A 26,294-nucleotide genomic window follows, 5' to 3' on the forward strand; every position below is an offset into this window, starting at 1 on the left:
CAGCGAGGCATACTGGTAAACTGGAGTGAAATTAAAGGACTATCAATATCAGTTTGAATAAGTAGAATATGTGGTCTCTAATGGGACAGTGGTAAATGAAAAGCTAAACTTCACTCTCAGAGATTACTGACTAATAATGTATTTAATAGCAGTGCCAGAACCCGGTGTATATTTGCTGCTGTGCAGAACTGATTTACTTGCTGTTGCTGTGATGGCAGATGGTGGTATAAATATGGATCAGATAGCTGCAATATTGAATCACAGTGGATGTAATTAGCATTTTATTAAACAATCATAAAAGATAAATGTAATTTATTAAAAGACAAACACAAAATAAATAAATTGATCTAAATTAGAAAACTGTTTGCATATTCGCCCCCTTGACCATAACACATCTGAATCACTGAAGTGATCAGTTGTTTTAATAAGCTGACTGGAGACATGGGCGATGTTTTAAATCGTACACCTACTGCATCAGAGTCCTACCAAACACACACACACACACACACACACACACACACACACCACACAAGTCCAATAGCTAACAGCTTGTTAGTAACATTTCTGGCAAAAGAAAAAAACAAAAAAAGAAACTACATCATGACAACAAAGAAACATTTCAAATTAATCTAATAATGTAATTAAAAAGTAAAAATTTGAGACAGTATACAACAAAATTTCCAAGACACTAGGGTGGCTTAAAAAGAACAATATTTAAGTCCTGGAGGGGTTATAGTCCAGACTTCAATCTAAGCAGAACTTGAAAATTGCTGATACAGTTGATTATTACTGTGTAGTATTTGAACTTAATTTAGATGATTTTGCAGATATTTGTATTTGTAAGATGTCACTTTGACATTGAAGTGTATTTTCTGATGATTAGTGTGGAAAAACATAATTACCTCCACTGTGATTTAATGTGTAAAATGTAAAAAATTACAAGTGGGTGAGGCAGGTTGAATACTTTTAATAGGCACTAGGTATGTCTGTGTATCTAAATGTGTTTGCGCAACCACGTGTGCCATGACGTCTGCCAAGAGGATAGTTAAGCTGTGCACTTGCAACTGCTATTACTTTCCACAGCAGGCGAGCTGTGTTAGAGGCTCCCCGTGCCCCACACAGTTCAGTAGAGTGTAGTAGGTTTTTACACTCAAGGCCTCTTTCTGTCAGCCACCTTCAGGTCCAGGACCATGGCGCAAACAACTCCAGTCGACCACACCAAGATGGGTGTGGGTCGGGCAATTGCCGTGCTGACCTCCGGAGGAGATGCCCAAGGTAAGTGGAGGGTTTCCAGGGTGATATGTGAGTGTGGAGTGCCAAAGCAGGGCATGTCTGATATTTGTTTGCCTCAGCAGGTAGTTTAGAGGACCTGCTGTGTGAGAAGTCAGTATATTCAACAACAGGGTGTTTTACGAATTAAAAAAAGTATTTGAGATGTGTAATGAGTTAGAAACCAGTTTGTCTGGAGGCCAACATTTGATTGCTTTGGAATGATAATTGATTGTCACTGATAAGTAACCTGTATAAACCAACATACTGCAGGTATATCATCAGTCTCCAACCTTGTTAACATCCTAAATGACACTGCTCTTTAGGAAAGTCTAGCCACTTCTTTACTGCTGCATTCAATCATGTTTGCAGCTCTCTTTTATATCAAATATGACTGATAATATTTTTATAACTGATCAAAATACTTAAATGATTTTCTATACCAGAACAGAGTTATCTTAACTATCTCATAGAGTTAACTTAGGGAAAATTCTTTCACCTAGAGCTGCTAGGCCCACAGAGGGAGACAGACTCTCCCCCTGACCTTTAACTCGATGAGGACTATCTCCACTGTGACCTTTGGGAAGTGTGTCAGTGACCCCACACAACCCTGTTGTGTGAACGTGTGAGACAGCGTCTGTCTGTGTTTCTGCCCTACCTTAAGACGTGTGTGTAAATGTAAAACTGTCAACCTCTCACACTTCTTTTCTCACACTCACTTTTCTTTTTCACTCTCATTACTCATTGCAACCTTACCTTTCTAGATATCTTTATATCCTTTAGTCCAAGTTTCTTCGTCTTCTCCTCCCTCTTGCTCTTAACTCTGTATGTGTTATGGGGGCTAATTTTAGAGGAATGACCTTTCTGTCATGTGTTTGTAAAGCGGTGAGGTGAGAGTGCGCGGGCTGTCCTGCTCTTCCTCTCTCTCCTCTTCTCCTTTACACTGTAAGTGGAGAAGCTCTTGGCACCTTCAAAGTTAACATCTTGTCCTTTTAAGCAACCCCCCCCCCCCAGTTGCTGAGAGTGTGCAGCTGCCTTTCCTGCAATACAAACTCACCAGTACCACTTTTTTTTTTAAATAATTTTACTGTTTACCTTTACAATAAAACTGCAGTAAAATGAAAGGGCACCATAGTGTTGTTTTATCATTTTTCTTCACCTTAAGATTGTGATGTTGTTGCACCCATCTGGTGTTCAGCAGCTGCAGAACCAGGTTAAAGCAAAAGCTAAAGTCTAAAAAAGGAAATGCTAATCGTATTCAATGCACAAATAGTTCAACATCAGTGTCATTTAAAACCTCATATAATTTTATATATTATGTTTATATGCATTTTTAAATGCAAATATAAATGTTAAAAAAGAAAAATAAATAAATAAAAGTATAAGGGCTAATGCACATAAACACACACTGTGTCTACAGGTATGAATGCAGCTGTGAGGGCCACAGTTCGCGTGGGACTTTACACTGGAGCCAAGGTGTATTTTGTCCATGAGGTAAATACTTTTTCTATTATTAAATTAATCATTTAATCTGTTCAAACTCAAAATAAATATAAAAAATTGTGAAAAACAGCGCCCCAGGCGACATCTTCAAATGAGTTACTTTGTCTGCCCAACAATCCGAAACCCAAAGGTTGTTCAATTTACAATTATATAAACAAGTAAAAGCAACAAATTATCCCCACTAAGAAGCTGGAACCAGCGCATGATTTGTATTTTTGCTCGACAAATGACAATTAATCAATTACAATATCTGCTTTCAATTGTTTCCGCACTCCCACATTTCCTGTACACAAAATCAACCTTATAAATAACGAGTAAATAACAATATAACAAACAAAACAGTTGTGGGGCTGAAACAGAAGTATTTGCCAGAGTAAAAATATGCCTGTGTCATTGAACATCAGGCTCTCCTCCAGCGATGACTCAAGACTTCAAGGAAGTGATATGGTGCTGTGTGTCTGTTTGTTGACAGGGTTACCAGGGTCTGGTGGATGGAGGAGACAATATTCGCCCCGCTACATGGGAAAGTGTGTCAATGATGCTGCAGCTGGTGAGAACAAGCATGAGGATGTAAAGCATATTTCACTACACGCTTATCATCTCCACCTTGTTTTTTAATTCGTGACTCAGTGGGTCACCGTCTAGCCTTTTTTGTGAGTGGGATGGAGGATCTGTGTAACTTTAGCAACCCTTTAGCCTCTGCAGTGCAGTTCTGTAGGTCAAACGGTCATTTAAATGCCAAGGTTCATTAAATAGCAAGACTTAATGGCAAGTCAAGGCAGCTTTATTTATAGAGCACATTTCATTACAAAGAAACTCACTGTGCTTTACTTTTAAAAGAAACATAAAAACATTAAGCATATGCAACGCAGTGGTATAACAGTAATAATGATAATAATAATAAAGAAACAACATATATTTATACATACCCACAATACCTACACACACACACACACACATTAACACTGTTCATAGGCCTGAGAAAACAGGAAGGTTTTGAGCTTAGCTTTAAATGTAGATATAGTTTTTATAGATCGCTGCTCATCAGGTAGAGCATTCCATGGGCATTAATGGGCCTTAGACATGAGCAGTTGGGTTTTAGATAATGCCACCATTCTCCTGATCTGCCTTCTTGTGAATATTGTTTGGTACTGAAACCCTTCCTTTCTTGCTTGACATCAGGGTGGAACTGTGATTGGTAGTGCCCGTTGTATGGACTTCCGCAACAAGGAAGGGCGCACCAAGGCTGCCTGTAACCTGGTCAAGCTAGGCATCACCAACCTGTGTGTTATTGGAGGTGATGGCAGTTTGACAGGTGCCAACCAGTTCCGTTCAGAGTGGAGTGAGCTGGTGGCGGACTTGCTCAAAACTGGTGAGAGTCCTGACCCCCAAAAAATCATTGTTTCTGTTTAAGCATATTGATGAATGTATCTGAGAGCGTTGCCATTTTAATCTGTGCTCAGGTAAAATCACGGCAAGTGAGGCCAAGACTTCCTCCCACCTCAACATCGTTGGCATGGTGGGCTCCATCGACAACGACTTCTGTGGCACTGACATGACCATTGGCACAGACTCTGCTCTACATCGCATCATTGAGATAGTGGACGCCATCACTACTACAGCACAGAGGTATACATACAGGCATTTATACATTTATGTGATGGACAGACCTGCCATTTCAACACTCGTGACTTAAAATGTGTCTTTCTGCAGTCACCAGAGGACCTTCATCCTGGAGGTAATGGGCAGGCACTGTGGGTGAGTACAGCCCGGGTTGGGAGTCATAAAGGTGTGTTTGTCTATATTCAATCATAGTACACTAATATTTAACATAGTGGCCTTGCAATTGACTGCCTCATGTTATCCCTTTTCTAGGTGCAACATAGATTGTTATTGATAGATTGATAGATTGTTAATATCCACCTCTAATATGATGCACTGTAAATCATAATGTGATGCAGTTTGTTTGATAAAGTATTATAAACAACATCAAAACACTTCTATTTCTCTGTAACTTTAAGTCCATTCTTAATTCAGTGTCAGTGTTCCAGAGGCTGTTTCAACTTATGATCCTTCACCTACAGCTACCTGGCTTTGGTGACAGCTCTGGCTTGTGGTGCTGATTGGGTATTTATCCCAGAGATGCCCCCAGAGGATGGATGGGAGGAGCATCTGTGCAGAAGACTGATGGCGGTAAATGTCTTGCCCTGCAACATCACTTTAATTTGACATCATTTCGGCTTCAAAAAAAAGTCTGCATATTGATCTGCCAGCTTATTGTGTCCCTCACAGCAAAGAGACCGTGGCTCCCGTTTGAATATCCTCATTATTGCGGAGGGAGCAATTAACCGCCAGGGTCAACCTATCACCTGTGACGATGTCAAAGAGGTCAGTAATAGCAATGCTGTAACACACAAGCACATTGGAGAGGTTCCAGTCATATTAGACTGCTCATAAACTCATAATGTCTCTGTCCAGCTGGTAACAAAGAGCCTTGGCGTCGACACCCGAACCACCATCCTGGGCCATGTGCAGAGAGGTGGAACTCCCTCAGCCTTTGACAGAATCCTGGTAATTGCTCAATGGCTCCATCTATAAACCTTTTAAATATTCATAAATTGATCTTAACTGCTTCTCTGAGCCCCTGTTTCTCATTTATGTTATTTAGGCCAGCAGGATGGGTGTGGAGGCTGTAATGGCTCTGCTAGAGGCCACGCCAGAGACTCCTGCATGTGTGGTCAGCTTGTCTGGAAACATGGCTGTCAGGCTGCCTCTGATGGAGTGTGTGCAAGTGGTAAATCTATCTGTTCCATAAAGTAAATATTAATACAACACACAATTTCTGCAGTGTAAAAATATGCATCATGACATCAACTTTGAGAGGTTTGTTGAGCTCTCCCAGTACACTAAAGCACCATAATTCATAATATTCTGATTAAATTCTCAGTTTCGTCTTTGTCCTCTCACTTTCTTACATGTCAGACAAAAGATGTCACCACAGCCATGAGTGAAAAGAGGTTTGACGATGCGGTGAAGCTCAGGGGAAAGTGAGGCATGCACTTTTGTCTTAAACATTTCAAAATCTCAACTGTTGTGTCGAGTTTTAAATGTCTGTACGTGTCTGCTCACTTTTGACAACAGGAGCTTTGAGAACAACTGGAACACCTATAAAATGCTGGCTCACGTGCGCCCCCCAGATACAAAGGTCAGGAACTACTGTATATTTGTACTGTCTTATAACTGTCTCTCAGTTAATATGCCCCAGTGGAAAATATATTTATTCTGACAAATGTCAAATTTTCCCTTGCCAGAGCAATATCAACATTGCTATACTGAACGTGGGTGCTCCATGCGCTGGAATGAACGCTGCAGTTCGTTCCGCTGTCAGGATCGGGCTCCTCCAGGGCCATCAGATGCTGGCAGTGCACGACGGCTTCGATGGTTTGGCTCATGGAAAGGTAAATTCTAGTAACACACGCATAAAAAAAAACTGAAAGGCTTTTACTTTCATGATAGTTTTACCACATTCATCCATAGTTTACACATGTGGAAGAGCTTGTCAGAACACACATCCTTTCCCTGAACAGATCAAGCCCATGACTTGGTCTGCAGTGGCAGGATGGACCGGAAAGGGGGGCTCCAATCTGGGCACAAAGAGGTGAGATATTTAAATTGAGCACTCTGCTGATCGGTACAATAACAACAGTACATGTTTCAATGTTTTTAAATGTACATTGACCCAAGTGAACACTGAACAGGTGTAATTTCTGATGTTTTTTCCTTTTATGAAGAACCAAGCCAAATGATTTAATGGAGGAGATCAGTATGAGTATTGCTAAGTACAACATTCATGCTATCGTCATTATTGGAGGCTTTGAGGTAAGCAGCAGTATAGAGACTCTGATCATGTTGCTGGTGTATCAGTCCATTACACAGCTCTCACACTAAAACCAAACATATAAATAAAAGGCACTTGTTGGCATTTTACTAATTTCCTCCTTCCTGTTTTCACCAGGCATATGTTGGCGGTCTGGAGATGGTGCAGGCTAGAGAGAAGTATGAGGAACTGTGTGTTCCCCTTGTCATTGTTCCTGCTACTGTCTCTAACAACGTCCCTGGATCTGACTTCAGTATTGGCGCTGACACTGCTCTTAACACCATAACCATGGTAAAATTCTCACAGAACACAAAAAACAGACAATCTAACAGTCATTTAAAAATTAAGTGACTAGTTACTATAATGTGCCTCTTTCTTTTTTCTCTTTGTCCCCTTCAGACATGCGACAGGATCAAGCAATCTGCTGCTGGCACCAAGCGCAGAGTGTTCATTGTTGAGACTATGGGAGGATACTGCGGCTACCTGGCTACCATGGCCGGCTTGGCATCTGGAGCTGATGCTGCTTACGTCTATGAGGATCCTATGAACATTAAAGAGCTAGAGGTCTGAGCTTATGAATTTACAAACAAAAGTGAAAGCTAAGTGTTCCCATGCATCAGTGATGGATGGATGTTTCGGAACTCAATGTTTATTTGTTTGTAGATGAATGTGCAGCATCTGGTGGAGAAGATGAAAACCACAGTGAAGAGAGGACTCATTCTGAGGTTTGTGGGAATTTTGCATTATTTCTTTTCTGAACAGAATCACCATTTCACTTTTCACTGGAGGTTCATAGCTCTTTCTTTTTTCAGAAATGAGAATTGCAATGCCCACTACACGACAGATTTTATTTACAACCTGTACTCAGAGGAGGGCAAGGGTGTGTTTGACTGCAGGAAGAATGTACTTGGACATATGCAGCAGGTATGCCATTAGATGCAGATCATCTGTTTGTTGTGCACAGATTCAATATTTTCCACCTCTATTCAGTTCCATAAATACAACGAAACCATTTCTTTGATTAGGGTGGAGTACCAAGCCCCTTCGACAGGAATTTTGCCACCAAGATGGGAGTCAAGGCTGTCCTGTGGCTGACTGACAAGCTGAAGGAGTGCTACAGACATGGTAACGACAAAGGACGAAATGTTGTATAGAATTGTGGCCTGATTATCTCCTGTGCTCTCTGTGCTAATCTATCTTTAACCTCAAACTTCCAGGTCGCATCTTTGCCAATTCTGCAGATTCAGCTTGTGTGCTGGGCATGAAGAAGAGAGCTTTGGTCTTCCAGCCTCTAGCAGATCTTAAAGACCAAACTGACTTTGAGTAAGACTTTCTATGTTTTCAGTTTATTTTCTGGTCTCATATTGTCTTCTGCACTGCTCTGCATTTACTCAGACTCTGACTCAGACAATGTCTTTTACATGTGAAATGTACTGACTCCTTGTATGTAGCTTTCAATTAATTGTTTGGATTTGCCAAACTAATGTAACCAGAGAAAAAATAGTCGATATAAATACCACAGCCAGTACGCAAAAGACATCATTTGAAAGAGTTAGTAACCAGGGTTAAAACATCAGTAAATAGCAAGGAAGAGAACTCCAATGAATGCCAGTGTTGCTTTTGTTGTACATACTGTAAGTGTACATATACAGTTGTATGCAAACATGTCAACTCTGAAGTTTAAAGCCACTTGCTTTCTGCCCATTTGTGGTCAGAAATTATTTAATGCAGCTTTAATTAAAATACTTAACATGAATTATTTGACTCCCTAAGCTTTGAGAATTTAGTTCTTGTTTTCATTTCCCTTTTTGTGCTAACACACGTTTTTCCTCTGCAGACATCGTCTTCCATTGGAACAGTGGTGGCTTAGGCTGAGGCCCATCCTAAAGGTCCTGGCCAAGTACAAGATCGACTTGGACACTTCTGAAAAGGCTGCAATGGAACACGTCATCAAGAAGAGAGGCTTAGTTCATCATTAGCTTTTTCATGTATTTATTACTGCTATCAGGACTTGATGTGACCTGTCTTCTTTTCAAAGCACTTTGTAAACTCTGTCTCTGACAAGTGCAATATTAATAAAGATAATAATTATATGATCAAAACAAACAGCAAGTCTCACAATAAACCTTTAAAATGAATACAGGTATTTGTTTTTACAGAAAACATTACGTTATGATGTAGAAACTGACTGTATTTTTATGCTGCAGTCTGGTATTTCAGGGCTGTCTCCCATCACAGAAGCTCTTTTCCCATTTCAGTTATTTGCACCACACCACTTGTACGGCTCCCCTACTTTCTGTCTCTCTATATTCATCCAAAGCAACCTGCCTAAACTGGAGAATCATTTCATGACCATTTCTAACATCCAATTCTAATCCACTAAAACAAAGCCACAATAAGGTTTTACCATATTTGAACCTTTTTGCAATATTTTTCTCAATTGGTATGTCAACTATACACACTCTTAAAGAGAAATCAGGGTTCTCATCATGCAATGTGTCCTACAGTGCTTCTGTAGATCACTGTATCAGAGCTGCAGTTTTCATCGTCTCAGGCTTTGGCACTAGAAATCTTCACAAAGTTGCAAGCTTACTCAAAGTTAACGGGATCGTGACCAAGACTTTTTCAAGCTATGTGTGGCACTTTGAAACATCTGTTCAGTTTAATTAGTGTAAAAGGAGAGACTCAATTGAATATCATCCACAAAGGCCTAATGTTTAAGATTAAAAATTATATGAATTACTCAGAGCAATAAAAAATGCAGATGGGTTATTTAAAGTGTTTGTTGCCAGTAAAATGTCTTAAAGCTTGTTATATGTCTACTGGAAAAACACTTTTAATAATTATCCTACAACCAGCTGCCCCCTTTAATCTATTTCTACATTGTTAAAACAATAAATGTTGAAGGAGTTGTCTGCTGTAGACCAAGTGGAGAAGTGTGGACCTGTGCCCTCTAGTGGAAAATGTTTATTCATCACTACACTCACCAATTTATGAAAACATGTTTACAAGCCTATGCCAGCTTTGGAATTACAGGCTACAATGCCTTTAAAAAGTATTCACCCCTTGGATATTTTCATGTTTTATTGTTTGAATCAAAGTAGATGTATTTAGGCTTTTTTAAGCTGACCAACAAAAAGTCAATTTAATGTCAAAGTGAAAACAGATCTTTACAAACTGATCCAGAAAATTAAAATTCTTCTGTGCAGAACCGTTCAAGTTCTGCAAACTGTGATTGAAAAGCAATTTTCAAATCCTGCCACAATTTTTCAGATTGATTTCTGCCCTGTGACTTCACCGCTTTTGGACATTAACATAGTTGTTTTCTTCCTGTTCAGGGTTGATGCCTGCTGGAAAATAAAACTTATCCAGCCCATTTGCTTAAACTGGCTTATTTGATGGTTTACTACAGTGAATCTTTTAAATAACCATTATGTTTTTGCACATCTGGTACAAGGTAATTATAGTTAACTAAAAATAAACTAAAAAACAAAACTAGGTGTGAAAAATATATTAGTTAAATAAAAATAAAAACTAGACTTTGGAAAAAAAGAAAACTAACTGAAATGGAACTGAATTGAAAACAAAAATTTAAAACAAAATAAAAATAAAAACTAATGAAAAATACAAGACTATAATAACTCTGGTCTGGTATCACTATAATGTTTTGTGCTCTGACCTGGTCAACGCATTATGCAATCAGAAAATCAGAATTAGAATCAGCATGTGACTTGGAGTGCCAGTGTGTAAGTGGTGACTGAAAACAGTGTGCATTTTGGTATGATTATGTCAGATAGTTATGATGATCAAGTATGGCAGGAAGGAAGAGCATAGAACAAACTATCACCCCATACATCCACGTACAAGCATTTCCCTTTGTTAAAAACCCCTGGCAAATACTGTTACAACTACTACTACTATTGTTACCAAAAATAAAATAATATTGCACAAGCAATTTCTTTTGCATTTTGGGGTTTTAGTCCATCTCTAAAAACACCTACACACCCTCATCCACAATATCACCAGCTGATTTATAACCAGGGTAACTAGGAATAAATGTTTTTTTCTTTTAGAATCAGGTTTATCGCCAAGTAGGTTTGCACATGCAAGGAATTTGCCTTGGTGTTGTGGTGAATAACAATCAAAAATATACACAAAATTAAGTAATCCCAAATAATATAAAAAAAGAAAGAAAGAAATGTACAATTAAAAAATATGTAAAATATATTCTAAGTGAGAAGAACTGCTACAGGTTTAAATTTTAAATGGAAGGGAATGAAATGAAATGTACAAAATTTTGACCAGGAATGTGTAAATGTTTATGGCATAAACATGATATGCAGTGTGCCATTAATAAAACCAATTAAAAATCATAGATGTGCAAATCTAATATAATCTCTGGGAGATATGTGGGTGATATTGCGTGTAGATATGATTTGATAAAATGCAAATGAACATCAATTCTCAGAACATTATTTATTTAAGGGTTTGGCGATTATTATAGTTACACTTCCGAAAACAGGCTCGAAAACTACAATACCCATAAGTCCTTGTATTTCCGGGGAAAGGCGGATGTGCTGTCTGATTGGCTAGCAAACACCTTTCAAAAACAGTGAGCGGGGGTGCACTTTTCATGATTGTCGAGGATTTGAATAGTTTTAGGAGTTCAGCAGCAGCCGTACAGCGATGTCACTGTGTGATTATGTATAGCAAATCTGCATTTTATCTGCTGTAAATAAAAGTGTTGCTACAAACCGCTTGAAGTAAGTCACCGTTAACTCTCTCAGTTAAGTTAGCGAACGTTAACGTTAGTTGAAGCGTCATGTTGTGGTTAACGTTGACGCTGGCTAAGTTAAGCTAACACGCTTTATCGAAATTTTAAATGAACATGTGTTACTCTTGACTAACGTGTTTTTTTCCTTTTTACAGCTGTCGACATGAAGTGCTTGAAAGTAGACGAGTACATCAAGCGGACAGCCTCTGTGAAAGAGACAGAGCTTTTACTTCAAGAACTAGAGGTTAGCTTAACATATAACGTCGTATTCATACCTCTGACTTTTAAACAACAGTTGGCCAACCCAAGATTAACTGCCTCCAACAGAGTCCGGTTTTGTTTGCTGTATTATATATATGGCATGTTTTGTGCATTACAGTTAGCTAAAAAAGAATTTGTTCATTTTGCAGAATTATGTGAAGAGTCGACCTGGGCTTCAGGGTCGCACACTGTGTGACAGAGTCATCAGAGCCTGTAACCATCATCTTGGAGTTGGATCCCCTGACTTTGATCATATCAATCAGTTGGTAAAGCTGGTGGAGCTTTCCCTTCATGGCTATGATATTTCTGCAGCGCTTGTTGCTCAGAGCAGTCCGCTGTACATGGAAAAGATCATTTTCCATATTGTGAAGAAGCTGAGCTCTCTTGAAGTTCACAGTCTATGCAGCCATGTAGCTGGAGTGCTTTACAGCAGGCTTACCCCAGCACAACAGGTATGAATCAATTTTGATTTTTTACAGAAGAGTTCATATAACTACATGTGTTGAACAGTATGTCCCACCTTAACTCTGCACGATTGCTTCTTTAGTGTCTGCATTAACACTGTTGCATGGTCCTGTAGGCTGAGGACTACTGTGTTCTTGTGCGGAGCTGCTTCTCAGTCCTCTGGAACGGACTCTCTGCTGCCAAAGACAGGAAGATCCTGAATCCCCGGGACAAACTTCACTGCCAGATTCAAGCCCTAAGCTTTCTCCTGCTGTTAGACACAGAAAGTGCAACTCCCTCTTTCTCCAAAGCTCCTATATACACAGAGGATGCTGTCGCTGAGTTTGAGAGGAGCTGTGAAGTTCTGACAAAGGAGGATGCTTCCTTTCTTCTGCAGGAAATGCACACACTTTTCTACAGATGTTGGACTGGTGGTCAAGGCTGCGAGGGGGACGGGTCCAAGCAGCTTATTGAGACATCAATTTTACACACGCTGTCCGAAGTGGTGCTCATTATAGTTAAGGTGCTTTGTAAATCTGGCCACTATGATCTGGCCTCCACCTTTCTGAATGAAATTGAGAGCAAGGTCAGAGACTGTGCTGACTGTCAGTGTACAGCTCTGGTGCTCGGCAAATGGGCAGTAAAAGTTCATTCTACAATGAAATCTAAAGAGGAGAGTGGCCAGGCTTTGACAGAGTGTGCCAGGGCCCTGAGGTCTCTCTCAAATGACCTGGGGGACCGAGAAGCTCATGCAGTTTTGGAAGGGTGCGGACTGGTGGTGTGGGCTGTTGAAAGTGGCCATAGCAAGGCATTGAGCGGACCTGTGCTCCTGGCCTGGTTTTCTTTTCTTGAGGAGCACCAAGAACGGATATTAAAAGTCCTAAAGAAGGTAGTCACTCACTTATCTGTGTGTGTGTTTGTGTTAGAAAAAGAGAGAGAGAGATATTAGTCAATCAACAGAAAATGAATCGTCAACTATTTTAATCATCAATTATTTCAAGCAAAAATTCCACACATTATGTCTCCAGCCTCTTAAATGTGAGGATTTGATGCTTTTCTTCTGTCTGTTGGTTTTTTTTGTTTGTTTGTTTGTTTTTTGGCATAACTGTTTTGGACTGTTTGACTAAAACAAGCAATTTGAATACATCACTTTGGGCTGAATTAATGAAAAAATGTGTAAATGCGCAAATTGTTTTCACAGTTTTTTGACAATTCATAGACCAAACAATCGATCAATCAAGAAAAGAATAAGCAGATTAATATTGAAAATAATCAACCAGATCTCATTGTTTACAGTTGGATTTTTTTCGAAGGCCATCAAAATAAAATTTAGAGGATAAAATTATTTTCTTTGAGAAATTGTGAAGGTTACTGACATGTGGTTTGCTTTATTTACAGAATACAACATGCCAGACTGAGGGCAACAGACTGCAACAGGCCCTTGGCTTCAATATTTACCAAGGCTTTGTATTTGCTTATGAGAGCATGCTTGCATCACAGGTGAGGCTACTTTTGTAAAATCCAGAGATATTGATGATAATAAAACAGAAAACAAGATGAATGTGATGCTACCAAACCACTGCTGTTAGATTCAGAGTTTAGTTCTGATTGTGATTTGTTGTCCTTAGCTGGAGAAAAATGACACGTTGGACAGAGTGCTGTTGTACTGTCAATCAACAGCTGGACAGATGATGACTGAACTGCGCAAGCTGTCTAGTGATAGCCTTCTCATCAAAGCAGGTGATTACATTCTAGTTTTAATAATGCACTAGTTGTTCATTTATGTTGTCAGAAGACTTTGAGTGTTTCTGAAATGTTTACTTAAATGGTGAGAAACATGTTATTATTACATCATTGTGATGTTTTGTGATCCCCGTGTGTGTAGTGATTGCTGTTAGCAACTTAGCATGTGGATTGTACAACCGGCGTCTCTATGACCAGGCCTTCATGCTTGTTGAGATCCTCTGCAAGGATCTATGCAAGAATTGCCCCGTCTCACTCTCTGTTGATAGGGTAAGTTTTATAATGCATCACATTGTTTCAGTCTTTATAAATACCCAGCATATAGCATAGCTTTTTCTAGGATGTAAGAGTGCCTCCTAATTTTAAAGTTGTTTTAATTTTAAAAGATTTATTTTAATATGGGACCAAACCTAAATTATTCTTTGTCCATCTGATGAACATTTGTAATCCATAATGATGTTTATATTATTATTCTCTAGTTGAACCGGCCCTTCATGCTGGCTGTGCAGACGTCTCGCAGGGCTGGACAACTGGAGCGAGCACTGGACTGGGTGATCCTGTGGCTGAAGGCTCTGGGGGACAAAATCACTGTACATATGGCTGAACCGATCTCTTTGTGGGTGAAAACAAAGGTAGATGCAGCACGAAACTCTGAAGAGGACATCCGACTCAGGTACAGACAAGTCCTAATGAAGTGGCTTATAGTAATTGAATCTCTAAATTATTTTTGCCAAAATGTATAAAGGCTAGGTCTTCTACAATTCAGTTGTAGTTATTTTCAGGAAAATTAAGGAATAAGGCCAGAAATGAATTTTAATAGTGTTTATTTTTAAGATGCAGTGACAAAGTTTTCAGAGAATTCAATTTATGAAATATAAATGAAACAGAAACTGTTAACTGTTTTTCTTGTCCTGTCACAGGACATTACGTGATGGTTTTGGTCCTGACGTCCCCGATGAAGGAGTAATGCTTTGCATTTTGGACGAAGAGCTGCGTGCCTATAAGGATGTGGCAGGGGACACGGCCCAGGAGCGTTACAATACTCTCTGTGATCTGTTGAACATCTGTCATGAAGAGAGCTCCCACACCCACCTGCGAGCTGTCTACCTCTGTGAAATGGCCCAAGTTGTGTGCTTCCAGGATTTTAGTGAACATACTGACTGGTAAGAGCTTTATAAGTAATCCAATGGACGATGATTTTTGATATTTGACACATACTCTTCTTTTAGAAATGATTTCTACCCCTGTCAGATTGAGATGATGTGTTTGTGTGTCAATCTGAATCCAGGAATGTTTGACCACTTTGGGTTTTCTAAGGCTGATACCAATATTTGAGAAATTGGAGCCATTGGACTTTTTTCAGTTCAAAAATAAACTTTCCCATCTTCACTGGTGGACAAGTTATATAATGTCGACACAGTTTATCAGTTTATAAATGACCTTAAGCACATCTTTGGCATTTTTGTAAGTCTAGAGTCCTGCTGAGCCAACAAGAGCAGCAGCCTGTTGTCTCTGCATTCATTATGTTTCTCTGTAACCACACAGCACAGCAGTTGATTTTACTCATGAAGCTTTACGGCTTCTGGGAGAAGAACCAGAGACTCCAGAAAATGCAGACAGACTGAAGGATGACAAAGCCCACGCTTTACTGTGGCTCTATATCTGCACTCTTGAGAACAATCTTCACGAGGTGAGCACCGTTGGATATGTCATGATATAGTTCACATTTTGTTATGCACTACTGTTTTTATTTTGTTAAATTAATCGTATGTTAATGAATGTGTCAGTGTTGAGAATTTCATTTTCTCATTAAAAAGTGAAACTGATATTAGTAACAATATGGCTTCTTACATAGAACTAATATAAGGATCGATAGACTGTATAACTGGTAATCAGCTGTTAGCTGGAATTAAGTCTAGGTTTAATACTCTGACCAAGTGTCTTGTGATGAATAAATGATGTTTGTGTGTTTTTGGTCAGGCCATTGAGAGGGACAAAAAACTGCGGGAGGTGCGTGAGCAGACACACTGTGTGGACAATCCCATAGGGACCAATGATTTTGATTATGAAGACAAGCAGAAGAGTCAGGACAGCATCCTGGTCTATGAAGGCCTGCATTTCAGCCTGGCTGCAGAGAACAGTAGGAACCCTTTTTTGATTATCCTACTGTGTACTCCAGTATCATATGATGGATATGAATTATACTGTAACTATCTATGTATCTAAAATAGCTTTATTAACACTTACTGTCTTTGTGTGATATTAATGCTTTTTTTCCCCCTAAAGAGTTGTGCAAACCTTTGGAACAAGCGCTGGGTGAGTGGTCCGCTCTTCTGCAGAGTGAAGTGCTGCCCTCTGTGAGGAACCCCAAACAGACCTGTAGCTCTATTGTTGTGACTGCAGCTCTCTTCAGACTCATGGGAAAGGTAACAATACAAAATGTCAGAATCATTGTGGAGGGTTATTTTTGATTATTTTTGTTTTTACTTTCTCACATAATCTCCAAATAGACTTAACTCTTCTACGAAATAAGTAACGACCTTCTATTCTCCATGAAGCACTATGTACAAGAGGATTTTAAATGTGACTGGTCAAATTCCCTGTTGTTGTTTTTTTTGTTGTTGTTGTTTTGATGAGGGTACAACAATACACACACAGATCAAAAATGAATAAAATTATATTGAAAGTTTGAAAGGAAATACTGTAATTTGAAGTTGCAAGAGATCTTTTAGGTATTTTATGGTGTATCCTGAGCTCAGATTGTTATAACTTGTGTTCAAACCATTGTGTGTATGATCTGTCTACTTATCAAATCTCATGTTTTTCTTTTATAGCCTCTAAAAGCTTTGGAAGCTTACCAACTTGCTATCGGACTCTCACGTCAACTTGTTGACGCCCAAGGATGTGCCAGCTCCCTCTGTCAATCAGCCAGCCTCCTCCTAGATGTGGGCTCCCCTGAACTGGCTTTGGTAAAGCGATTCTGTAATCATCATTCTTAGCAAATACACTATATGTCATTGAGTATGAAAAATGTGATTGGTCGATATTTAGTGCGCTAATTTTCATTTCGTGAGAAATTATGTTCTAATACAACTAACTGATCCTGTTTTTTAGGCTCAGCTAGAACAAGCAGAGAAAATTCTAACTTCAGATACATCTGCTGAGGGACCTTCTTCTCTCTCCATGCTGGCCATTTTGTTGAAAGCTCAGTACTGCTACAGTACAGGACAGGTAGGCAACATGTGTGCTAGCAGTATTTCTCATATTAACATGGTTATTGTCTCTTTTTTTTTTTTTTTTTTTTTTTTTGCCGGTATAGGTGATTTTTATCACATTACCCCTCCACTGTTTGGTCATATTGCAGGTGGATCGTGGTGTGCCATATCTATGTGAGGTGCTTAAAGAGGTGAATGAGCAGAGACAGTCAAAGAGCTGGTACCTGCTGCGTGCTCGGGCACTCCAGACCTGCAGCTCCTATCTAAGTTTGGACACGGATGAACTGCCACAAGCCCAGCGGGGCCGCGTCACACAGCATGGTTAGCTGAAGCACTTGCTACTCTTCATATAACCAGATGGCTTTTTGTTTTGATTCAGCATCGAGAGATAATAGAGCTGAAGATTGCAGCTATAACTGAGTAATGGCCTATATTTGTGTGTTTTAGGTATAAATAGCCCAGACACTGCCCTGTATGAAAGTCTGAAGCTTCTCTGCAGTCTGCTGGTCACTTTAGTGGGGAAAGGCCTATACGGGACTAATGGCAGCGGTTCAGACGTGCGCTTCATTGACCAAGGTACGTTTTTCTCACATGCACTAAAAATACACAGAAAAGATGCTAATACTTTGTTGACATTTGTTGTAGTGCTGTCTGCCATGTTGATTTTTCTCTATCTCCCTCAACCTATGAGCAGGAGAGAACCTTGTGCTGAAGTGGCAGCTGCTCTCAGAGCTGTTAAACTGCTCTATGAAGATGGTGGCTGTGAGGAGCAGCTGTGGGGCCATCAATGACGCCAGGCTCCAATGCCTAGAAGCCCTGAAACTGGCCATCAAGCTGCAAGCACTCAGCCAGTATGTACATGTACTATTCATGGTGGTGGGTTTAAAGCCTTACATGAAGCAGAGTCCAAATTATTTGAATTTAATTTTAATACCATAATTTAAATTATTAATTACAGGTCCACTGGTATTATGTGACTTTACTGATCATTCTTGAATATTTGTTTTCCCTGTAGTTAAAATCCTACTTTTATGAAGCTTGTTGTAATTAATGTTTTTCATCTTGTTGATTGATGTTTTGTAGACTGTCAGAGAGGTGCTGATTCAATACTAATTTCTATGATAGTATTTTGGTGGTGTTTGTGAATTGTTATTTTATCAACATACCACTGTATATAGTCAGGGCTAATATGGCCACATTACAAACTCCTGTTAACATCATAAGTGAATTGAATCCTTTTTTTTGTTTTGTTTTAGATGTGCTGAGCTGCTGGTGGTGAAAGCAGAGTTGGAGCTGATGCAGGGGGAGAGAGAGGAAAGTGGATTTGATTTAGACAAAGTCAGGAACCTCCTTGAACTGTGCACAGGTTGGTTAAATGAAAAGCAGTGGCATTGCATTAAACTAGACTTAATTTATATCTCACAGCCCTGAGTTGAAATATTAGTTTTAGAATGACCTATAAGTGTCACTTTTCTTGAGCTACATAACTGACTTCTTTGTTGTTTGTTGTTTTCCTCAGATTTTTCTGATCAGGAGAAAAAGGCAGAAGTAAAAATCAAACCAAGGAAAGGTCGGCCAGCGAAGAAATCTCAGTCTTCCTTACCAACTTTGGAGGATGACTTAAAGGACATCCTGAGCACAAGGTGGATTTCCAAAGAACCTGTAGTAAGGGATCTAGACAGCTCCCCGCCTCTCAAAGCCCAGCCTCGCCGCTGGCTCTCCTCCCTGGCACATGAACCCGACTGCCAGTGCCACTGCTGTTCTGAGCCCTGTCTGGCTCGTGTTACCGCTCGCTGGGCAGCTACACAGGCTGATCTGGTTCTCCAGCTAGACCCTGCTGAAGCCAAAGTCAGTTTGAAACTTCAGTGGGCAACATTAGCCCGCTGTAAGAGCATCACTGCCAAACTTGGAGCAAAATTGGCTAAACTCTTCCCTCACTGTGGCCCTGTTACAGGCTCTGCTAAACCCTCCCTGATGCAGGACGTGGTGGGCAGTGTGTACCTCCGCATGGCCCTTTCTGGGTTGGAGCCCAGGCTTAACAAGATCTGTGCTATATGGAAAGTACTTGAAGCTGGCTTCGCATTTGTTGATTCCACACCCTCTCCAGCACTAAGACCTGTTAGAGCAGGTCTAATGGCAACCAAAGCCATAGTGTCTTTGGTTACCCTGGCTGCCAAAAATAACTGCAGCCCAGAGGAGCTGTTCTCAAATGCTTGGACGTGGAATGCACCAAAAGGGGATAAAGAGCTAAAATCAGAACAGAAAACGGTGCCTCCCACATCCTTGCTGAAGAAACCTAAAAACATCCATATTCCTGACAAAACAAAGGAGGCAAAGAAGGTCAAAGTTGTCAAGCCAAAGATCCAAGTGACAAGCTCCTCAACCAAAGGAAAGGCACTGGTTCCAATGACACCAGTAATGGTGAGGTCTAAGCCCTCTGTAAAGGAGCTTGGCGCTTTTGACTTCAACACAGTGGTCCCTACTTTGGCCTGTACTCCTGTTCAAAAGGTGAAAGCCCCTGCTTCAGTGCAGAGGGCACCAAGGACTGCCCCTAAGCTACAGTTTCATGTGTATGAAGAATTGTCGCCAGTTCAAGACAAAGCGCAGCCTGTGCCTGCTGCCCCCAAACGCACAAAGAAATCCCGTTTCAAGGTGGGCATCTATTCAGAGTAAAGGTTCTACTGTCACAAAAAATAAAGCTTTCTGTGTTTTTAAAATCTCTTGCTTTAAATATTTTAATACAGGTGGAGTTTAGCGATGAGAGTGACTCAGAAGCCAATACTCAGGCAGAAGCCAAAGAAAAAACGGACGTCCTTAAAAAGCGAGCCACTACGAGAAGAGCTGCTCACAAAGGTAAAACAGCCCCAGATCCACCTGCTGAGAAGGTCCCACCCAAGAGGCAGACTAGGGGTAAGAGTGGCACCGCACTGCCTCGGTCCATCTCTTCCGAGGATGACGAAAGTGTGGGCAGTCAGCCTGCCGCAACAAGAAGAGGAAGAACCAGAAGGGAACTGGCCAGATCAGAGATGGAGTGTGTGGAGGAGCCAGACAAAATGAGGACCATCGAGGAGGAAACTAACCATGTTCTGGACTTAAGCATTGAGCAGCTTAGGACATCAGACACTGAGACAGACGACCATCCTGCTTCAAGTAAAGATATGGGTATGTAACATAACTTTACACTTCCTGACATTAGCACAAAATTAATAGTGCTTTAAATAAACTTACAATTTATTTAACACAGGCTTTAGTTCATAGTTAAGTTTTGGAACATCAACAAGAGTGTCAGATGTGCACATTGATTAGAAATGGCAAGATAAATAATGGCAATCAATCATACAAGAGCTCTGATCTTTCTTCACTCTCTTCAGACATAGATTTTGAGGTGTTGCGGAGGGATATTTGTTGCGATTTGGAGAGAGGCGACTTGTCTGAGCTGAGGAGCAGAGGTCAGCTGAGGGGCCCACAAACCCACCTTCCTCATCCAGACACCAGGCCAGGTGAGTAATACCGCACCTTTTATGGTATAATATGAGAGCCAGAACAGAACATGTGTTTGTAGAGTAAAGATAATGGTATCAAGATGTGTACAGTAGATCACCTTATTCAGTTTCTTCTGTAATTGTATTTCTTTCAGACAACCTTTCTTTGGAGGATGTTCAGTCATTGCTCCGCTCAGCTTGGTTGGCCCTTCAGCACTTTCCATCTCCCACCATCTATCCAACCCTCTGTGCTCTTCTGGCCTTAGCCACGGGACAGCAGGACCCCACAACGACAGCAATGCTGCATTCCCAGTCTTTGGGCATTTCAAGTCGTCATCGCACCATCAGGCATTTAGCCAGTTGTCTCAAGTAAGCATGTGATGTATAGTGTCAAGTCATAATTTTCCACTTACCAACACTGTGGTTTATGATATATCTCGAATACTAAAAAAACAACAGTGTTGTCGACATCTGATAGTTCAAGGGCCACATTTTCTCTAACTACAATTCTCACAAATTGATTTTAAAGGTTGTCCCATTGCTTTGGTGTGTTATTTTAACAGAAAGCTAAAAAAGACGTCCAGTGAGCTGGCAGACAAGATGGATGCCCTAAGCCTTGATGAACTCAGTCCGACCTCCACTGAACAGAGGTTGTCTCAGTTGGAGAACATCTTTTCCTTTCCAACTGCTGACTCTTCAACCTTTCCCCAGAACCACTGCCAGGAGTTTATGCAACAAATTCAGCACCTACCCCAAGGTAAAATATCATTATTGTTACATCGTCGTGTTTGATTAGTTTGACATTTGGTTTGCACAGGTGAGTACTTTATGGGAGTTAAAATTGATGGTTCTAAAAATGGAACTTTGTGGATTTTAATCTCAGAATAGATTTCGATAGGTTTGAGATTCTCAGTTATCATTTGTTAAACTTAAAAACTGCGTCTGCTAACTGTACTTAGGGTCCAATTTAGTCAGTGTGCACATTTTTCTTTCTTGACCATAACCTGGAAACTTAAATGAGAATCTTTAATGCTTTCATGCTCTCAGAGAAGAGCAAAAGCAGAGTGTGATCTGCATTATACTTGTGTAATATATGTTTCTCTCTGTATCCTTCATTTCTGCTACAGGGGTGACTGTGTGTGTGATGTCAGTGCTTGGAGTTAAACCTCGGGAGATGGGTGACGGCATCATACTGTCACGTCTTGAAAAGGGATCTGCCCCTGTTACTGTTCACATCCCCACCTCCAAACAGCAGGTGAGGACAATTAACTATACAATTGCAAGATGGATCATATTTTATATAGCTTATAGTTTTGGTAATATGGAGACACTGGTAGCTTTTAAAATCTTGCCATGCTCACACTTTCCATTTCTTACCAGCAGTATTAAGTAAAAAGAGTATAAAAGCAAAGCTCTTCTGTAGCTGTAGTGGAAATTAATTCAAGTAAAAAGGCAACTGAATTACAGGATCGTCATAATCTGAACTATCTATTCAAAAAGGTGAATACAGTTCTGCACAGATGGCAATGCCGGTTGGTCAGTCCACTACTTTGGTCCAGACTGAAATAACTCAACAACTATTTAGTGGATTGCTACGACATTGTAAAGACATCAGGGGTCCCCAGAGGAAGAATCCCGCTGACTGTGGTGATTCCTTGACTTTTCCTGTAGCACTATCATGAGGTTGAAATTAGTGGTTTTAAGTGAAATGTCTCAACAACTATTGCAAGAATTGACATTTGGTACACAAATTCATGTCCCCGTCAGGATGAATTGTAATAACTTTGGTGATCCATTAAACTCTTTATCTACCGCCATCATCATGTCAACATTTTATTTAGTCCAATACTTCGATTCATGACCAAATACCCACAAAACGAATGACATTTGACACTTATTGCTAATTGGCAAAATGTTAGGACACACCAACATGCTAAACCATGATTGTGAACATGGTAAACATACGTACGCAACATTAGCATGTTGGTATCGTCATTGTGAGCATGTTAGCATGCTGAATTTTGTCAAGGCATCACTGTGACTCACAGAATCTCTCACTCCATAAATTAAACAGTGACAAGAGCAGCACTAGAATAATAAGCAAATATATTGTAATACTATATCATGTGGAAGAAAAAGACACATTAGTGCTTCCCTGTCCTAATTAAATTAAAAAGACATTCCCTACTTGTTAGAACTTTGCATAATATATGGTTGACTTTAAGAAACATTCAAGTTTATGATCATCCCCCTTTGACTTTCTTTTGCCTCTGTGTTGTTCAGCACCCTATAAGTTGGTTAGTCCAGGAGATGGATAATATTCAGGTGGAACAGAAGGTTGTGAGCTGTGTGTCTGAGAAAGCCAAGTGGTGGGAGGGCCGCAGAGCGCTGGACTCTCGAGTTGAGGTAAGTGATGAGGAACAAGGGCACTAGTGGGGAGTGTAAGAGGGCTGCAATATAAAATTGATCAATTCTACTCAGACACATTGTAACTAAATTTCCAGGCATGCGACACGGAGAAATACTTTTGATTTAAGAGAGTTTGTTTTGTCTAAACGCCCTCTTATGGTTCCTTCAGCACCTGTTGAAAGAGATGGAGGGATTGTTGGGATGTTGGAGGAGCTTTCTTCTACCCCTTTCACCAGACCATAAGCTCTCCAGTCAGGCCCAGCACCTTTGCAAGACCTTGTCTGCCAGAGGAGTGACGGCTAGTGAGGAGATGTTGAAGGTGTGTGTTGTTGTTCTTTTTCATGTTGTTGTTGTCTGTTCACACCTTTGTCTCCAAAAGCATTTGGAAAAGGAACAGCAAGATACCAACCACTTACACTTCTGACATGTGTTCCAGGCTGTGCTGTCTGCATCTCCTGTGCTCTCCCAAGAAGACCTTAAAAGATTTGCTCTGGGAGTTTCTCCACTATGGGACCTGGAGTGTGACCAGCTTCTCCATTCAGCTGTTTCCCAGCTCACAGACAGAGAGGAGCCCCACGGTCATGTGGTTCTGATTCTGGACAAGGTGGACTTCATCAACTCCATCAAATACTGAATTTTCCTGTAGTTTGATTTTTACAGTAAAGGGCTTTTTGAGAGTCACAAAGAGCTGCATAACACTATTATAAAATGTCCTATGTGAAGTTGGATAATCTTTGATGCTAAGGTGTAGAAGTATCAGCTTCTGTTCTGTTTCCTGTGCAGTACCTTCAAAAGTTGCCATGGGAGAGTATCTCCATCTTAAGGTCTCGCTCTGTGAGCCGGATGCCGTCTCTGCACTCACTAATTGGACTGAGTCTTCAGAAAGAGGTATGATAAAGCCCCACATCTGTTCCAATATTCCCTGTGGTGTAGATGTTCACTTACTTCCTGGTAAGTTAAGTGGTGACTGTGGATGTCAATCTCCTCCTTTTAGACTGAACCTCAGTCCATCCTGAAGCACGGTGTGGATACAAAGAAGGTGTTTTATGTGCTGGACCCTAATGCTAATTTAGAAAACTCGCAGGACCGATTCAAGGAATGGTTTAGCAGGTGAGACCAATACTCATTAAAGTTAAAAGAGTAAAAAAGTATTTGATTTGTCTGTATGTTTTTCTGTCTCTGGTCTGTTTCCTTCTCATTTATTACATTACTATTCTCCTTAAAGTAAACTGGACTGGGAGGGTGTGTGTGGAGTTGCTCCTGACTCGGGTCAACTGGAAGAAGCCGTTGCGACCAAGGATCTATACATGTGAGTTTGCAAGGAAACAAGCAGAGGAAACAGTAGTTGCCTTCTACAGGAATACTACATGTTGAAAGTATCTGGAAACACAGAAAATGTATCACTATGGAATAAAATATTTACGACTGAAGTGAGTGAAAGGTTTAAAACCTCAAATGCAGGCTACTCATTTTTTGGGGGGGGGTTTACTGAAAATACTTAATGTTGTACATATAATTTACACACATTGAGAAATGGTTTTGTTGAAGAAATCCATCATGTCTGCATATAAATATTATAGGCGTGTAGGGTATACGCGATACTACAGTGGAAAACATGGTGCTTTGTTTTTGTGTGTGTTTATTTATTTTTTTCATTTCATACATCAGTTGTTTTTTTTGAGACACTTTGTTCTATATGAAGCACTTGATAACCTGTTTGCTTTATATCTTCTCTGTCCATGCACCTCTCGTCCCGGGATACTTTAGTTACGTGGGTCATGGTGCAGGTGCACGGTTCCTAGACAGCCAGGCGGTCCTGAAGCGGCAAATGAGAGCAGCCTCTCTGCTCTTTGGCTGCAGCAGTGCTGCTCTGGCAGTGCGTGGGGATCAGGAGGGACAAGGCATCATCCTCAGTTACCTCATAGCAGGCTGGTGAGACATCTCTACAATTCAAATACTTGCAGTTGAATGACGATTAGTTAAAACATGTAATTTCTGTGAAATCATAAAATTGGTTTGGAGATGTTTTTATAGCTTGATGTTGCAGGTTGATAAAGCTATCAGAACAGATTTTTCTTTTTTATAGTGCAGTTTTGTTTTGGCCAGAATAAATCAGCAGCATAACGAATTGAATTTGTAATAAAGCAAATCAACTTTACGACAACACCATGTGACATGATACAGTAGATTAATAAGGAGCAAACTAAATGCTGGTTCAGGAATCATCTGAACAGGAGTGAGTCTAAGGATTAAGTGAGAAGCCATACAAACCACTCTTTTTGTATATGAAGATGACTGTTACAGAGCTTTATTTTTCTTGAAACTAATATAATAGTATGAGGATTATTTATGGATTATTATTCGGAATATTCACAACTTTATTGAACACTCCACAGGTCATTTATGGCTATTTCTTTTTTTATTCCATAGCCCTTTTGTTTTGGGGAACCTGTGGGACGTGACGGATCGGGATATTGATCGCTTCACCAAAGCCTTGCTAGAATCCTGGTTATCCGCTGGGTCTGGAGCTCCCCTCCTGGATTATATGGGCCCTTCACGTCAGGCCACATTCCTGAAACACCTCATCGGCGCTGCACCTGTGGTCTATGGCTTACCAGTCCACCTGCAGTAGCTAAAATCTCATCCGAAAACAGGATGTAAACATTCTATGCAGTATCTAAATTTTATTGTTTCAGCGCAGAAGCTGGAGGACATGAAACTTGAAGATTTTTTTTCCCAAGTTTTGGTGCGCTTAAAGTACTGCATTTTCTTTATTTAAAACAATACATACATTTTTAAACCAATGTTATTATAGTGTGAATGTGTTTAAATATCTTGCTAATTTTTATTGAGTGTTTTAATGAACTTTTAAAGTGTTGGATTGAACAACAGTTTTTGAATAAAAGTGTTATCACTTGTCATTGTCTCCACTGTGGAAATTATTTTGCAATGTTTGCACTGAGTTGGAGCCCCCAAAACCTGATTGGTCCATTTACTGGGGGAAAAATTTGATTACAGGAGTTCAATATCATATGTAATATGATAAGTACATATGTAAGTACATGTGGAAATACATCTTGTAATACAGTCCATCTTTTCCCTGCAGCATTGTGTTATCACAAGATAAAAATTTGGCTTCACACATTTTCAAAGATGTGTTGACAGTTATAAGGGCAAAAAGCTGAAGATATAATGCTCCAGTATCAGTTGGTTGGCAAGTCATTCTGTTGTGGTTTCATGCTATTTTGGATGTAAATAGTATGTGGAGATCCAGATGCAGATTGTTAGCTCTAATGATGATGGTGTTTTCAGCCAAA

General features: G+C 40.1%; 2 protein-coding genes across 2 annotated transcripts; both read left to right on the plus strand.

Annotated features, from left to right (window-relative positions):
- The first annotated feature begins 1,066 nt into the window (after window positions 1–1,066).
- Window positions 1,067–8,787, plus strand: pfkmb (phosphofructokinase, muscle b). The gene is made up of 22 exons (XM_067587528.1): window positions 1,067–1,275; window positions 2,690–2,763; window positions 3,245–3,322; window positions 3,955–4,144; window positions 4,236–4,401; window positions 4,486–4,530; window positions 4,857–4,965; window positions 5,065–5,160; window positions 5,251–5,343; window positions 5,441–5,566; window positions 5,755–5,819; window positions 5,914–5,977; window positions 6,084–6,230; window positions 6,360–6,430; window positions 6,564–6,651; window positions 6,788–6,940; window positions 7,049–7,213; window positions 7,313–7,374; window positions 7,462–7,573; window positions 7,675–7,774; window positions 7,867–7,972; window positions 8,487–8,787. The coding sequence occupies exons 1-22, from the start codon at window positions 1,191–1,193 to the stop codon at window positions 8,626–8,628; spliced, it is 2,337 nt and encodes a 778-aa protein (XP_067443629.1). The 5' UTR covers window positions 1,067–1,190; the 3' UTR covers window positions 8,629–8,787.
- A 2,458-nt stretch (window positions 8,788–11,245) lies between these two features.
- espl1 (extra spindle pole bodies like 1, separase) lies at window positions 11,246–25,898 on the plus strand. The gene is made up of 32 exons (XM_067587529.1): window positions 11,246–11,412; window positions 11,579–11,667; window positions 11,834–12,136; window positions 12,265–13,017; window positions 13,527–13,628; window positions 13,757–13,868; window positions 14,014–14,141; window positions 14,351–14,544; window positions 14,792–15,034; window positions 15,417–15,561; window positions 15,852–16,011; window positions 16,158–16,297; window positions 16,706–16,840; window positions 16,986–17,102; window positions 17,236–17,407; window positions 17,534–17,662; window positions 17,781–17,937; window positions 18,343–18,452; window positions 18,606–19,738; window positions 19,831–20,248; window positions 20,458–20,586; window positions 20,724–20,937; window positions 21,132–21,325; window positions 21,696–21,823; window positions 22,852–22,974; window positions 23,147–23,296; window positions 23,414–23,581; window positions 23,761–23,865; window positions 23,972–24,087; window positions 24,203–24,286; window positions 24,745–24,909; window positions 25,408–25,898. The coding sequence occupies exons 2-32, from the start codon at window positions 11,587–11,589 to the stop codon at window positions 25,607–25,609; spliced, it is 6,510 nt and encodes a 2,169-aa protein (XP_067443630.1). The 5' UTR covers window positions 11,246–11,412; window positions 11,579–11,586; the 3' UTR covers window positions 25,610–25,898.
- The last annotated feature ends 396 nt before the right edge of the window (window positions 25,899–26,294 follow it).

This window comes from Thunnus thynnus, chromosome 4 (assembly GCF_963924715.1).
Source record: "Thunnus thynnus chromosome 4, fThuThy2.1, whole genome shotgun sequence".
Lineage (NCBI taxonomy): Eukaryota > Metazoa > Chordata > Actinopteri > Scombriformes > Scombridae > Thunnus > Thunnus thynnus.

Coding starts and splice junctions, on each gene's coding strand:
- pfkmb (XM_067587528.1), top strand. CDS start 1,191: ATGGCGCAAACAACTCCAGTCGACCACACCAAGATGGGTGTGGGTCGG. Junction 5,567..5,754: donor TGATGGAGTGTGTGCAAGTG/GTAAATCTATCT, acceptor CTTACATGTCAG/ACAAAAGATGTCACCACAGC. Junction 6,431..6,563: donor TCCAATCTGGGCACAAAGAG/GTGAGATATTTA, acceptor CCTTTTATGAAG/AACCAAGCCAAATGATTTAA.
- espl1 (XM_067587529.1), top strand. CDS start 11,587: ATGAAGTGCTTGAAAGTAGACGAGTACATCAAGCGGACAGCCTCTGTG. Junction 15,562..15,851: donor TTGAGAACAATCTTCACGAG/GTGAGCACCGTT, acceptor GTTTTTGGTCAG/GCCATTGAGAGGGACAAAAA. Junction 21,824..22,851: donor TCCCCACCTCCAAACAGCAG/GTGAGGACAATT, acceptor TGTGTTGTTCAG/CACCCTATAAGTTGGTTAGT.